Source organism: Temnothorax nylanderi, unplaced genomic scaffold (genome assembly GCF_030848795.1).
Source record: "Temnothorax nylanderi isolate EJ_2023f unplaced genomic scaffold, tnyl_v1.0 TNYL_tig0112_pilon, whole genome shotgun sequence".
NCBI classification, from domain to species: domain Eukaryota; kingdom Metazoa; phylum Arthropoda; class Insecta; order Hymenoptera; family Formicidae; genus Temnothorax; species Temnothorax nylanderi.
Window position 1 is genome coordinate 392883 of NW_027249174.1, and position 16718 is coordinate 409600.

A 16718-nucleotide genomic window follows, 5' to 3' on the forward strand; every position below is an offset into this window, starting at 1 on the left:
CCTTTTGTAAATTCAGTTTGTGCTAATGTAATCCTTAACAAAAACAAACCTTAATAAAAACAAAATAAAGCTAATAAACGAGTAGCAAATTACGATTATTTCATTGGTATATTATTCGAGTTCCATACATTCAAAGGCCTGTATAAGTACTGACTCAGGATTGACATCGAAGAACATATGTTCCTAATCGAAAGTTGATCTATTTTCACCCCTTTATTCTTAAATTTGGCAGTAACCTTGTGAATCATCCTGTATAAGCATTATTTCTTAGATTTTTGGTTGAGAGACTCAAAGAGAAGATCGAAGTAATATAGTTATATTAATCTTTCCTCGATTGTGTGTGTGTCTGTTTCCGGATCAGCGATATCGTAGCAACTCCGGGTTATCTGTTCGTTTATTTGCCAATACAGTCTCCCATCCACGCAAACCCGTATCACTTAAATCGGGGAGAAACTGATATATAGAATAGTGTAGTATAGACCAGCGTATAGTTCACATGTATCGCATTTGCCGCTGATAACGCTACAGTGCAATTTTGGGGCGCGCCGCGAGTATTCGAGTGCTCTTCAACAAACGTTCTCAAACGAGCGTTCTCTGACACAGGTATACGCTTTATACTTATTAATAGATGGGCGCCAAACCGAAGAATTGCACAAATTCACAAGTGATAAGCTATAGTTACAATTCCCACAACAAAAAGAAAAGTTTTTGACAAAAATCGTGAAGGAATAGCTCGTGTTTGGAAGGAAGACGACCAATAAGACCTTGATTTTGGAGCAAACCCGAGTCGAAATAGATCTATTTTCGACCTAAATTTTCTAACATCTGTATATGCTAGAGGATCAATGTAGGTTTAATTTACATGAAAACTTTAGTCCTACTTAGCGTCTCTAAAATAGCAGAAAACGCACAAAATGCTACTTGTAGGTTCTAAAGAGAACTTCAGTAAAGCCTCATAAAAGCTTCCAGGTCCTCTGGATCTGACCAATTATATTGGAGTCTTCTTTAGAACCTACAAGTAATATTTTGTGCGTTTTCTGCTATTTTAGAGACGCTAATTAAGTGGAACTAAAGTTTCCATGTAAATTAAACCTACATTGATCCTCTAGCATCTGCAGATGTTAGAAAATTCAGGTCAAAAACAGGTCTAAAATTTCCATTCGGAAGTTATTGTAAGTCTCGAATTTAACACGTTCGCTACCGCTGGAAAACGATTGGAACCGCTATACAAACTTTATTTTTACGGGTACGCACAGAGTATGCTGCACATTTTCACACATATAGGGGAAACAGGCAACTGAACATGTGTTACATAATGTGTTGAACATCACGATATAAAGTTGTGTTTCGTAGTAAACCCATTTTTTGTCACCTTGCCACAATAAGAAACTCTTCTTTCGTTGTCTTGTTATAACAGTGCGAGACTGATGCGCGGCATAAGTGTAATGGTTCTAGCGTTAAATTTATCCTCGCACTCTGTATGTATTATTCATACTCTTCGTAATAAAAATATTCATATCCTTCGTAATAATACATACTCCGCATAGGTTTCAATATAATGACATATTTAGACGTGTTTAATTTACATTATTGGTTTCCCGAAAAAGAATTAAAAAATAGTGAAATATTTCTTTACCCTTTAGATCACAAAGGAGAATTTTCAGACAAAAATATATTAGGTATAGTGAAAAGTATAGGGGTTAATGAAAACGATTTTAATAATTCTATGAAAAACAATGCAGACAAAATTGAACACATGATATACGGCAGCAAGCTCCTAGTAAGAGATCTGAGAGTAGGTGGTACACCTTTTTTAATAATCGGAGATAGCCTGCAATGTTCGTAGGAGAAACCGATTTGGATGTACTACGCAAGAAAGTAGATGAATTAAGTCGTAAGCAAAAACTATAGCTTCAGCGATTAACTTGCCATAAGATTTTTATTTTTATGCTTGACAGCGCAAACGAATCTGAGTATAGTAACCACGGGTGTGGCAAGCAACGGCACGTAGAAACTACGCAGTAAATTAGTGTCATATGCTTGGATGGCATTCTACAGGTGCAGCCTGTGCAAATTCTTTCTTTTGTCATTGAACTTCTTGCGTTACCTCCTGTCATGACAAAAAAGAGTGGGCTACTGGTTTTTCATATGGTTATGCAAGAAGTCTCTTCTTTAGCCAAACTATCTCAATTTTATTTTCACAGGAGGACATATGTCATTTACAAAAATTAGATTTCCAGAAAATATATCTTATGGTTCCACCGGAGAACCGGAATTTTCCACTGACGTTATAACAATTCACAATGGTTGTGAACAGCGTAACATTAATTGGTCTCACGCACGTGCTAAATATAACACAGCTTCTGAGGTCAGATCAAACGAGCAACTACTAGAATTAATAACATTTTTTCATGCACGAAAAGGTAAAGCAGTAGGGTTTCGTTCTAAGGATTGGTCAGATTTTACAGCCATCGATCAAGAGATTGGCATAGGAGATGATAAAAAAAACAACTTTTCAACTAATCAAAACTTACGCAAGTGGACAAGACAAGCACATACGCATAATTAAAAAGACAATACATGCCACTGTAAAGATCTATTTAAACTGCAAAGAAGAAAGCAAATACTCAGTAAATTATTCAACTGGAGAAATTACATTTATCAAACCACCAGCAAAAGGTGCAATAATCACTGCAAGCTTTGAATTCGATGTGCCCGTGCGCTTTGACACATAATACTTAAACGCTTCTATTGATAACTATGACAGCAGTAGCTGGAATAATATTCCCTTAATGGAAGTGAAACATTAATTATAGTCTAGCATATATCTACATCATAGTAGGGGCTACTAGTCTACCATGGATTGAAAAAGTTAAGCAACGCTGAGGCTCTATATTTAAATGAGCTTCAGTATATGCAACTATTTTAAACTCCAGCTACTTACTCACCAACTATAACATAATACAACAATCTTGCTGGGCTTCGCTAACATTCACACACTTGAAGCTTGGAGAGATTCTAATTTAGTGTTTTGCCTTTCTTGCGAAGCAGAAGGCTTTAACAACTTATTTAGAGCTAATTTTGCAAACTTGCTGTATTCCCTTTGCTCAAGATGTAGTCTGTTGCTTTTCTGTAAGAGATTAACAAAACGTCCAGCTTCCTCATTAAAAACCTCCTCTGTTATGTTGATACAAGATGTAGTCTAGTCTGTTGCTTTTCTGTAAGAGATTAACAAAACGTCCAGTTTCCTCATTAAAAGCCTTCCCTGTTATGTTGATACAAGATACCGTCTCGCTAGTCAACAAAAAATTATAAAAATTGAATCTAAATTGCCCAAGCTGTATTGCAAAATCAAAAAGTACTTCCAATTCATATCCCGTGTAGTGGTGTACTATAGTTAGTGTATATGTTGATAAGTAAATCTCTGCTGTTTTGTACGTATAAAACTAATTTACTTATCAACATATACACTAACCAACTACATTCAATAAATTTGTATAAGATACTAAAAAAAAAAAAAACTCGTAAACTATTATTTTATTGCATATCCCCGTAGGGTTTACAATCGCTAGTATCTTGTGGCGTTTTTGAAGGGACGTACCCAACCCTATCCAACTCATCCATTACCATTACCATTTCCTTTGGACTAACGGTTTAACGTCTCTTCCGAAAGACGGAGCCCAGTTTTTCCATCTAGGGATACCTCTCTCCGCTAGATGGGGGAGGGGCAGCGTTTTTGCTGAGAATTCTCAGTGGCCTAGCAGGATTCGAACCCGGTTCTCCGGATTACGAATCTGGCGCTCTACCCACTAGACCAGCCGTCACCCCTCGTATAAGATACTATTTTATATAAGATCGAATGGAAGCATTTTTGCTTCCTCATAGAGGAAGCTTTGTTTTCATAAACTTCGTATATGAACCTTTGATCGCGTATAAAGCTAGGTCTAATCGACCAAATATTAAAGAATTATATATGAAATAGGGGTAGAAAATACCGGAGAAAAAAACGTTTTTTTTTAGTTTTTGATGCCAATGTGTTCAGAATGTTCTAAAACGTCGAAAAATCGCATTTAAAAAAAATGTCTATATGTATGTATGTGTGTGTGTATGTGTGTATTGTGTGCCAAAACTGAAATTTCTATAACTCAAGAACTAATCAACCAAATTTTAAAGAATTACATATGAAATAGGGGTAGAAAAAACTGAAGAATATAATAGAATTAATAAAAATTGCTAATAATAAAGAGGTTACCGATTTCTGTTTAAAAAAACAGCCAAATTTACCGAAATTTCTATAACTCAAGAACTGATTAACCAAATCTTAAAGAATTATATATGAAATAGGGGTAGAAAAAATTAAAAAATATAATAAAATTAGAAAAATTGCTAATAATAAAGGGATTACCGATTTCTATCTAAAAAAATCTACATGATTACTTTAATTTCTGCATGAGATATCGAGTTTAATTTTTTTTTATGGATAGAGTATCATATATTAGTGGTAGGTTGGTGTTGAATTTGGCAATGATCGGTGAAGGGGTTACTGATTTTTGCCTAAAAAGTGTACAAGTTATACATGTATTCTTATATATAAGGTATCATTAAAGGAAGGTTGTTTTGAATTTGGCGAAGATTGGTGAAAGGGTTATCGATTTCTGCCTAAAAAAATGTATAGGGTAGACCGAGGCGAATCACTAATTAGCACGATAAAATATTTGAAATAAAACACTAACGAAAACTGTCTTAAAACTTATATTGATCCGATTCGCCTCGGTCTACCCTAAGTTATTTGATGGATAGAGTATCATTTAAGGAAGGTATTTTTGGCGAGGATCGGTGAAGGAGTTACCGATTTTTGCTTAAAAAGTTACATGTATAAGTTATACATGTAATTTTATATAGAGTATCATTAAAAGAAGGTTGGTATTGAACAAAATGGAAATAAGATATATCCGGAATTAGTAGGGATCATTTTAGTAAAAACATTAATTATTTAATTGATTTTTGTAAGAGTATAACAGATATTAGTTGCAATAAAGCTTCACAATAAAAAAAGTGTGCAAGTAGAAACTTGCACATTGCTTCCTCATAGTTTTTAAATGTGCAAGTAGAAACCTGCACATTGCTTCCTCATAGTTTTTAAGTGTGCAAGTAGAAACCTGCACATTGCTTCCTCATAGTTTTTAAGTGGGCAAGTAGAAACTTGCACATTGCTTCCTCATCATTTTTAAGTATGCAAATTATAAATTTGAACATTACTTCCTCACAATTTTTAAGTATGCAAATTATAAATTTGCACATTCCTTAATCAACATTTTATTTTGCTCATAAAGCTTCTTCTATGAGGAAGCCAAATTAATAAATATCTACTAATAATTATGCATAAAAAACAGGCTTTCTCATAGAGAAAGCTTTATGAGCGAAATAAAATGTTGATTAAGCAATATGCAAATTTATAATTTGCATACTTAAAAATTGTGAGGAAGTAATGTTCAAATTTATAATTTGCATACTTAAAAATTATGAGGAAGCAATGTGCAAGTTTTTTTATTTTAAATTACTAAACCTTTAGTCAACCTTTTAGTTCTGTAGTTTTTGATATGCTCAGGATTAAAAACACTTTTGGATTTTAGAATACTAAAAATGATATGGAATAACACGCATTGCAGCACCAACGATGGCCATATTATGCTTACCTCTTTCCTTTAGTCTTTGGCAGAAGCTCATAATGATAGGATTGTGATTCTTAGCTACTATGGCAGGAAAGAAAAGTGCCTTACATAATATTTGTGAACCGGATTTGCTTAGTCTGAGTTTAGAATATACAGATGAGCCTGACGTTATATTTCGTGGTATAACGCCTACATATGCTGCCAATTGCCTGGCATCTCTAAAAGCTTTTATGTCAGAAACTTCAGCTAAAATAGCTGTTGCTGACTCCTCTCCTACGCCTGGAATAGTCAATAGAAGTTGAAAATTTTTTAACAACTCTTTGTATTGCTTTAATAGTTCACGTATGGAATTTTTTATTGTTTCTATTTTTTGTTCTATGTTCATTGCAAGATTTTCCTAAGCATTTGCAACTTCTTTAGACAGTCTCTCTTTTTTTCTAGATAATTACTTATTAATGTTAATTCATCTTTTAGCGCAGTTGAACAACGATAAAGATGTTTTAATTTTTTCTTTTCAGGAGGAGGTGGTGTCCAACGGGAAGGTTCCTGTCTTTGGCAATAATCTACAATAATCTTTGCATCAATTTGATCATTCTTTTGTCGCTGTAAGTAAAGAACATCAAGATGTTGTTAAGATTCGTCTAGAAAAGCAAGGCATAGATGTAAACATTAAAAACAATCAAGGTGATACCCCTTTACATATTGCTACTTCTAAAGGTAATAAAGAACTTGTGCAATTACTTCTAAGTAAACAGGCAAAGATAAACATCACAAATAATGAAGGTAAAACACCACTAAGCTTAGCTAATGAGCTTGATAGCAGCAATCCTAATAAAGAAATAAGTTTCATTTAAATGTTAGATCAAGCTCAGCAAAAGGATAACAAAAGAAAACGTGACCAATCTCCATCTGATTCTAATAAAAGGCAAAAAAAAATTGATCAGGGCAATAGCCCTCAATTTGCAAAAGTATTGCAAGGGCAAAAGAATAAAACTGATTTTGAAGAAGATAAACCAGAAAAGAGTAGTCTGAAAGAGCCAAAAACTTCTAGTTCTGGTAACTATACTATGGAAGGTGATGTAAAACATGAATCAGGAGAAGATAAATCAGAAGACAGTAATGCAAAAAATCCAGAAATTTCTAGTCCTGATGACCGGTTTGTGAAAGGTAATGTAGAATCTAAATCAGGGTCTCGAGAACAGAGCTCAAATGGGGAAGAAAATACAAAATCACAACAATCTGTAGGACTGCGTAAATATTATCATGGAATTGCTTACCAAGTGCAGTGGATGATGATAGTTGCACTGGAAGCTAAAGATAGATTAAAGGGTGAAAAAAAGAGATTAGAGGATTTAAAAAATGGTATTTTCAAGTTTAAAATAATAGGTTTTGAGACAGAAGATCCTGACGCTGGGAAGTTTGATGATTTGGTTTGGACATGTGAAACTGATCAGCCAAATTCATATAAATATAATTTTTTACAAGCTAAGCATACGTTAAACAAAGAAAAAAAAATTAAAGTACTAGATTTATTAAAGCCCAAACAAAAAAAAAACCTTTCAAGATCAAATAAAAAAGACGAACGTCCTTTTGCCTTAGAGAAATACTTTCTTTCTTACAGAGATCAAATAAAGAAGAATCCCAAATATGAAAATGGCAAAATAGATAAACTGATTATCGCCACAAATATTGATTTTGATGGTGAGTTGAAAAAAGACTTTGAACCACAAGGTAATATTCCAATTTTGTATTCCATAGAAAAAGAAATTGGTAAAAAATCCAAGCATTTGGGATTTAGGAAAGGTAATGGCCATCCTAGTAAAGAAAAGGTAATTAAACATCTAAGAAGAACATACGATTCAATTAAGCTGATTGAGGAGTTACTAAGGGTATTAAAAAATGAATCTGTAACTGAGGAAGATCTTCTAGGTTCTTATTTCTATGATCTTAAAGAAAACAAGATAATTGATAAATCTGGTAAATTCCACTCTGACTTTATAGAGAACGTTGGACTGTCTCATCAAGCTAAAATATTTCGAGAGTTTTTATGGGAATTAGGGTTTAAAAATGAAAAAGAAAACTCAAGCGATAATTTTGATATATCAGAACCTGATATATCAGAATTTGCTGAAGAAATTGCATCACTAATTACACAACATGATAAATATGGTGGAATCAAGATTACAAGACATAGAAAAATAATTAAAGATAATATTGACAAATTAGCTAATTATGTTCTTGTTAAAGATGAAGGAAATAAAGTTAGATTTAGTAAAGTATTCTGGGAAGATGAAAAACTTCCTGGCAATTTAAATAAACTTAGAGAGTCACTAAAAACTAAGTTTAAGGAGTTTAAATTAATAAATGAAAATGATGATGGTTCACAAAACGAAAAGCTTAAGCAATATTATTTCACAATTACAAATTTTGCAACCTGCAAAGAATGGTTGATAAACGAGAAAACTTTTTGGAAGAGAATGAAGAATGGTGATATTAAAAATAATATTGAAAAAAATTTACCGTCTAATAAAGTCTTGCCAGAGATAAGCTTAAATGACATAAACGATGAGATAGAGGAATTTTTTAAGCATTTAACATTTGTTGTTAACTATTCTCAGGAAGAATTAGAGGAATTTATCAAAATAAAATGTTCGTGGTATGCAGGCTTTGAAATTGATTACATTGCATGCGAATTCCTAGTAAGAGTGGCTAATGCTTTAAACTTAGAGAAAAAAGAGTTTATTTCAACCGCTGAAGAGGTTGATAAATTTTTTGAGGAAGCAAAAAAACAAATTAGTCATTTGATAATAGTAGGTCCAACGTTAGAGTATACAGCTAAATTAGAGGAGTATGGTATTGAGTTTGAGAAGGGATCTATTTCAAAGCTTTATACTGATGATGAAAATAGGAAAAGTAACGACTTTTTTCCTTTTAATAAAATTTTCAATATTGTTACTAAGTTCACTACTTTGACTGCTATTAAGGTTTATCAAGCAATAAAGATGATAAATAAAAATGAAGGTAGTTATATTTTTGTCAGTTTATTCGATTTGAAACAATCAATTCAAGATCATATGTTAAAAGCCTTCGATAAAGCTGACCTTTTGGCAATTGAATGCGATTCTGAAAAGAATGATGTAGAAAATCTATACGAAAATTTGAAAGATATTATAAAAAACAAATTCAGCAAAACGATTGTTCTCATTACAAAACAAGATGATCCTCTAGCTCTAGCTAATAAATTTGAAACAGATTTCTCTGATAAATATATTGAAAAAACAGATGAAGAGAATAGCCTAATTCATCTTACCCCTGAATCACAAAAAAAATTTCTAAACGAAAAAAAAGTTGTGTTTCAAGGAAAAGAGGAAAGTCTAGATGGATTAATAGATGAAAGTTCAAAATGTCTAATAGATGGAGAAGTATTATCTAAGCTTATTAATAATAAGCTTATTAATAATAAGAAAATCAACGTAGGTAGTAAAGTATCACAAAAAAGTGATTCTGGATCTCCTGCGTATAATATAATATCTGAAGAGATTAAAATCGAGCGCTTTAAAGATGTTGTAGATGATTTATTTGTAATCAGTGGGATAAAGAAAGAAGAGCTCACAAATCTTGGAATTACTGAGGAAAAAATATGTTTATTCAACAATCGTGACTTAAATGACAAGAAACAGTTTTTTTTACTAATTACCGAAGATCATGATCAGAATATAAAAGATTTTGAAATAGTATGTCATGATTATCCAGATAAAACAATTCATCTTATTGAATCGAAAGACAACAAGTTTATGTGGAACCGTTATTATGATCCTAAGTTTTATACTAATCGTAAGTTTAATCAGATAGAGATAGATGCAGGTAAGCTTCGTGAATATGTTACAAAAAAAGATGAAGATAAAAAAGTCATATTTGTTGTTAATGATATAACAAATGATATAACAAAAGAAGAATTTAAACAGCGGCACAAAATTGATAAAAATGAAATAGCTCTTTCTACAGATGGTAATATTGATGGAAATAAACCTATTGTTATGTTAAATGATGCAGATAAAGAAAAAAGTTTTAGTGACCTGTCTGACAGTAAAAAGTTAGAGAATTTCGATATTCACTGGCTTGAAAGCAAGAAAACTACAAGTAGTTGCCTAGTTTGGAAGCGTTCTAAAGGTAAAACATCAGAATTAAGTAACCTGATTGTTAGTAAAACAGCTGATGGTTTAGATTCATATCTTACAAATTTTGACAAGGATGCAAGGTTTGCAGCTGTCATTGCTGATTTACCAGGTATGGGTAAGTCAGTAACACTGACACTTTTATCTGAATTCTATAAGGGTCAAAATAAATTGAATTGGGTAATAAGAGTTAATTTAAGAGATTATAGGAGTGAGATAGATAAACTTCCTGGTGAATATAATAAAAATGATAATAAAAATGATTTTAAAGAAATTGTTAAATTTTTTTCTGAGATAGATAAAAAAGGATTAGAAGATAAATTTTCAAAGAATCTGTTTGAACACAGACTAAAGAACAAGAACAAGAACAATATACTCTTGCTATTCGATGGTTTTGATGAAATTAGCTCTGATCAAAAAGAAGGAGATACTCGGCAATCAGCTGATAAACAAGAGAAAATTACTAATTTATTAAAATTTTTAAAAGACGAAACTGAGGCAAGAATTGTAGTTACAACACGTCCTTATAAAACACAAAAAACAAGCTTAGAAGATGCATTGTCAGTTTTATCTTATACTTTTAAGCCTATTGAAAATGAACGTCAGGAGTTTCTTAAGAATTTTTGGAAAAGAAGTCTTAAACTTAAGTATAGTAAGAATGAGATAGAACCTCGGTATGAAGAGTTTGCTAAAGATCTAATTGGCAAGTTTAATAAAATTGTCAATGAGGAAAAGTTAACATTTATGGGTATTCCTCTCCATTTGAGAATGCTTGCAGAGATATATTTAAAAAACTTTGGAGAAAGTCAGTTGAATGATGATTTCAAAAATTTGAACATTTTTAATTTATATAAAGAATTTGTAGATAGAAAGTATAAAATTTACTTTTCTGAAAAAACTGGACTTTTTTCAACTAGTGTAACTAAAGCTCATTTAGATATATTTAAAGAGTCATATGAAAAAATGCATAAACGTCTAGCCTTCAAATATTTATTTTCTCGATCTACAGAGCCTTATTTTAAGCTTTTTTTCTTTGCTGAATCAGAGGAGTCATCTTTTATTAAAAATAAGATGCCCAATGAAGAGAAAACACTAGCATTAAACAGAATTGGAATTACTCAATCCAGTAAGGATGACATAGATTTTATTCATCGTACATTTGCAGAGTATTTTGTATCAAAGCTAATTTATGAGAGGCTTAAGCAAAAATTAGAAAATCCAAATTACTCTGAAGAGTCAAAGAATAAAATGCGGGAATTTCTGCTAAATCATATTTTTATTGAAAATGAAAACAATGTCATTCGTAGTTTCATTGACTCTGAATTGGCTGATGGTTTAGAAAATTTTTGGTCCGGTCAAAATGACTCTAACGCCTCTTTCTCAAATGAAGAACCGCTGATTGTCGCTGTAAAGAACCGTTTGGGTAACATTTTCACTTTTTTATTACGAAGTGAAAAAGATAAAGAAATTAATAAGAAGCTTATTAATATACCAAAAAAACGTATCGAAGAGCTATGCAATAATGGAAAATATACAGAAGCTAGCTTACTTTCAAAGAATGCATCAGAATTCCTTATTAAAGAATTAGGAAAAAATCATCTTGAAGTTGCTATAATGCAAAGATACCAGAGCAACGCTTATGGGGATTTAGCTGAGGGTACTAAGGATAAGAAGGATAAAAAATCCCTGTTCGAAAAGAGACAAAGGTTACTTGAAGAAGAGGTTGTACCTACTTTTAAGGAACATCTTAAAGCCGCTGAAGGAAAAGATACTAATCATCAAGAGGACTATTTTCAACAGGCTTTATCTACTTTTAAAGAGTATTTGAAATCCATTGAAGCACAAAAAAAATGTGCTAAAGATCTAGATGATAATCAGAGAAACGTATGGATTATGGTGCTCGAAATTGAAATTGCCAAAGCGGAAAGAAACTTAAGCAACACTTATGGGGATTTAGCTGAGTTTGAGGGTGATCAGGAGAAAAAAAAGTTGTTTGAGAAAAAAAAAGAGTTGCTTGAAGAAAAGGTTTTACCTACTTTTGATAAATATCTTAAGAACAAAGAGATTGCTATAGAACAAAGACATAAAGAGCAGTTTAAAGTTCACGTTGCTGAAACAAAAAAAAACTTAGGTAACGCTTATGGGGATTTAAATGATTGTCAGAATAAAAAGAAGTTGCTTACAGAGGCTTTGGAGATTTTTGATAAATGTCTTGAAGATGCTACAGCAAATAGAGATGAAGAGTTTATTAAAAGCCTTAAGGTTGATATTGCTAAAACAAAAAGAAACTTAGGTAACGCTTGTGGAAAATTAGGTGATTATGTGGGACGAAGGAGGTTTCTTGAAGAAGCTTTACCTGATCTTAAGGAACATTATGGACTTCTTCATCCTACAGTTACTAAAGCACAAGGAAATCTTGGTAAAGCCTATAAAAAATTAGAATATCGTCTTCATGGAGCTGTTATTTCTGGTGATGAGAATGAAGTTGTAAAACAACTTGTAGATTATAATGTTAACGAAACTTATAATGGGTATACACCATTATACTTAGCTGCTCGAGAAGGTCACGTAGATATCGTACAAAAACTACTAGAGAAACAACCAGATCCTAATATTCCCTTACCTCAAGGAAAATTCACTTCAGGTAAAAATTCACAAATTTACCAAAAAATTATAGAAATTATAGAAAATTATAGAAAAAATTATCGTCAAGAGTGCACGCGGTAGCGCAAGGTAGCGCGAGGTTACCGAATTACCACAAAAAAAAAACAGCAAGTACAGAAATACAATAAAGCAAAATATATTTAAAGTCTGAGTATGTACGATTATTTACAGACTGGTTAAGTGCCGTGAGTATAGTAGCGTGCACAGAAGCTATCACAGCGAAAAGCAGCGAAGTTAACAGCACAAGTTGATTTGAAATCAAAAGCGGATTGCGAGTAATATTCAAGCGGTGGCACGAGCGGTGATATAAGTATACTGAGCGGGTGAACTTCGAAAAAGAGAGCCTCCTCGGCATAGCGGCGAACCTTTATTATCTCCGAGACGAGGCTCTCTCCGGGCTAATTACCAATAAATTTATCGGGTTTTAAAATGTTGAAGGATGTTAGAGGAATCAGTGCGTGATTGGTGGCCAAGGGCCGCGGAAACGTTCGCGCCTGACATGCGCGGAGCTCGGATTTCGGAAAGGTGATTGGCCATTGGTGGCCTACGTCACGGCAAATTTTCGTTTGGCGATCCGAAGAGATCGTTGCTTGTTTTTGATGACAATGTTTATAGCATGAATTTTTTCTTGTTTGTAAGAACAGTTACGGCTTGACTTTGCCCTTAGGAAAATTTACTTAAAAAAACTTAAAATAAACTAGAAAGTTTACCAAAGAAATTACTATTGATAAACTATTGATAAACTAGAAGTGATTTCGAACCAAACTTTAAGTATTTCTATAATATACTTTAAAGGTTACTTTAAGTTAACTCATGCAATTACTATTAATCACCCAAAAAAAAATATTCTGTCATTTAGTGGCTCCCGCTTGATTTTAGAGGATTTTCCTCTGAAATACGGTCTCAAGAAGATATTTTAAAATCTAGAGGAATATCCTCTAACCATGAGACACTAGACTTAAGATTACAGTCCTCTTAATACTAGAGGACACTGATTTCCGATATTCACCCGGAATAAAAAAAAATTATTTATTTCGAAATTTTATTACTATTTTATAACTAAATTTGTTTCTTAAGATGCAGTCTATGATTATAAATATTTTCTCGTATTTGAAAAACACACTTACCTTGGTGGGATTCGAACTCGGGACCTCTGGATCGTGAGCCAACTGCCTTACGTGGTAGCCCGCGGAAAACAGTTAAATATGAACTTTATATGGACCTTAATAAAATCTCCATTTAAATTTTATTTGATTTAAATTAATGCTGAATAACTGCATTAATATGGCTCATATTTGTTCTATATATAAAACTTAATTAAGAATATAAGAAGAAATGCCGATATACATTTCGATTAAAAATCTCGAACATATGAATACATGTCGTATATTCTTAATCGACGTGTATACTCGTACGTATGTTTCGTAGTATACAAAGTATATATACGTACTTCTTACAGTATCATTTCATCATCAAAATATTCGTATTTAATTTGGCTTAATAAGGATTTAATTAGCTAATATATTCAATTTAAATATTAATCTTATTGAAACCATATATGAAATTAATAAGTTGTACATTTTATTCAAATTTCATTAAATTCAAATAAAACTTTTATATGTTCTTAATATGTTGAATTCAAATAAGACCTTTATATGTTCTGAATAAGTTCTAAATCTAATTTAAATTTAATTAAATTCAAATAAGACCTTTATACGTTCTTAATGAGGCTTTTAAGGCACAGCGCGCGCGCACCTGGGGCTGGATCCTTGAATTTATTCGCAAGAAAAACGTATGCGGAAATTCTGCTCTTATAAAAAAGTTGCAAGTTGATTAACTAAAAGCCATGCGATCAACTTGCAACTTTTCTGTAAGAGTAGAATTTGCGCATACCTTTCTCTTGCGAATAAATTCAAAAATCCAGCCCCTGTTGTAGCTTGCCGAAATTTTGCGGTTTCAATTAACAGGCAATGTTTTTCAAACGTTTTGTAATATGTGTTTAAAACTGATTTTCAAATATTTTTCAAACGTTTAAAAAACATTGTCTGCTAATTAGGATAATAATGGGATTAGAGAATATGGTATCAACAGAGAATGAGTTATAAGATAAAAAAAAAACGTTTATAAATTACAATTATTGTGTTTATATTGGTTTGCTTTAAATTCAGTGGTACAAAAAGAAGATAAGTAAACTTCTGATAAAATTAACGAAATGCGCAACACTTGCGCAGTAATCGAATACATAAAAACAAATATTAATCGCTAGCAACAAAAAGATTGATGCAGTTGCACAAAATATTAATCACCATAAAAACCAAGAATACAATTTGCTAGCTCAAAAGAATAAAAATAGAGACATTTTTTATATACTTAATCAAACTGAACCCTTATGGAAAAATACACTCAACTTTTAGTGTTAACCGTTAAAAAAACACCATAGAAAAACTCTTAAAGTTGGGTGTGATTTCGGACCAATTGAAGGTTAACCATCATTTGAAGGTTAATCTTCAATTGGCGGTCCGAAATCACACCCAACTTTAAGAGTTTTTCTTCGGATGATGGTTAACCTTCAAGTGATAGTTAACCTTCAATTAATGATTAATCCTTAAAAAAATGACGGTATAAACCCTAAAAATATGAACCCTCAAATGAAAGTAACAAATATGGCGTCCCAATGAGAATCTCTTAAGGAGGGTGGTTAGTCAAATCAATTTGATAAGAATTAGTTCAATGGAGAATATTCGTCTATGGGAATCTGTCGTCCATATATGCCAAAGTTGAAGATAATCGTCTGCATGGTTGTCGAGTAATTAATTATTGAAGTTATACTCTTGTCTCTCTCTTATACACGGGCAACACAGCAAAAATGTTACCTAACCTGTAATGTAACTCTCGAAAGCATATTAAAAATGATAATAATTTAGTGAAAATAGGTGCAAATAACTCTTTACATATTTAGGAAAAACTTTCTCGAAGACTGAAATGATTCGTCTTTATAGTTATCAAGAAATTGTAAAAATAAAAAAAACAGGACCACATTTATTATTTCCACATTTCAATGTGGATAATAACGTATTTGGGTTTCAATTGTACAAACAACTCTTTTTAAACCTTAAGAAACAGCAATTAAATGCATTCCACATATTTATTTGCTAAAATTCGTTTATTTCACGCGACAAAAATCTAACCTATATGCTTTCCCCCTGCCGCGCCACCTGCCTCGCACCGAGAAACCAACCTCCTTAAGGACTCCGCTCGCTGAACCGGATTCCTCGCCTCGATCCTCCTTCTCGGACGCTAGCTGCCGCAGCTCTCCCTTTCCTGGCGGTGAGCTCTCCCTGGTGATCCAACTCTCGCTCGGTTAGTCTCCAGAACACGCGCCGCAACGATCAATCCGTCAAGAAAGAAATAACGGACTCGACACGTTCGAAGAAACGCAAGCAAGTGCGGCCATGACACCTAACGAGTGAGGAAGGAGGCGGGGGCTCTTTGAGAGTGGCGACTCGCGCGTCGCGCCATCTAATGTGAAACGATCGGGCGTTGTAAAACGCGAAAAGAATTCGAGCGCAATATCTGAACAAATTATTTAATTTTTAATAAGTCCAATTATTAATATTTATTTTCATAATTGAACTTATTTTTTATTTTGATAAATGTAAATACAAATATCTTATTGTATTAATATTTAATATTAATAATTTAATTAGTTGCTTAATTTAACTTCTTGTTTAATAAATGAGCGGATGTAGTACTGAAAATGTACCTATTATATAATATTTTAATTTTCAAAATTGTCAAATTACAAACAGGAATTTTGTTGTGACTTTTACAGTTATAAAGTAACTATTTAATGGAAATGGAAGCCTAAAAAAATTAATATTGTAACGCAATTATTATAATGCTCAAATTATAAAATATTTACATTATCCATGTCTGCCAATACAATATAATTTTTTATTCATATTGCATTCTATATAATGGCAATGTTATTATATATTTGACAGGCAAATCAAAATAGCTTTGAATCGATATCGAAATGATGAAATATCCATGTCTTAACAGAAAATACATAATTTGCCTGTTTTTCGATACATATATATTTAAAATAATTAAAAACCCACATAGCATGCATATCAAAAAGACGTCCCGAAGATATCCCGAGAAGATATCCTATCTCCTAAATATATCTTCGGGATATCTTCTGGAC

At 32.3% G+C, this 16718-nt stretch overlaps 1 protein-coding gene across 3 annotated transcripts in view; it reads left to right on the forward strand.

Moving 5' to 3' along the window:
- Positions 1 to 472: 472 nt before the first annotated feature.
- LOC139776142 (uncharacterized) overlaps positions 473 to 16718 on the forward strand; it is a 32574-nt gene continuing 16328 nt past the window's right edge. For 2 of the 3 annotated variants that reach the window (XM_071712651.1, XM_071712650.1), the window contains exons 1-2: positions 473 to 603; positions 6191 to 6277. Coding sequence is in view for 1 of the 3 variants with exons in the window: in XM_071712649.1 (XP_071568750.1) it covers positions 6527 to 12574 (6048 nt within the window). In the remaining 2 variants the exon portion in view is untranslated. Of the gene's footprint in view, positions 604 to 6190; positions 14658 to 16718 lie in introns of those variants that run through there. The other variant, XM_071712649.1, reaches the window with a different exon arrangement.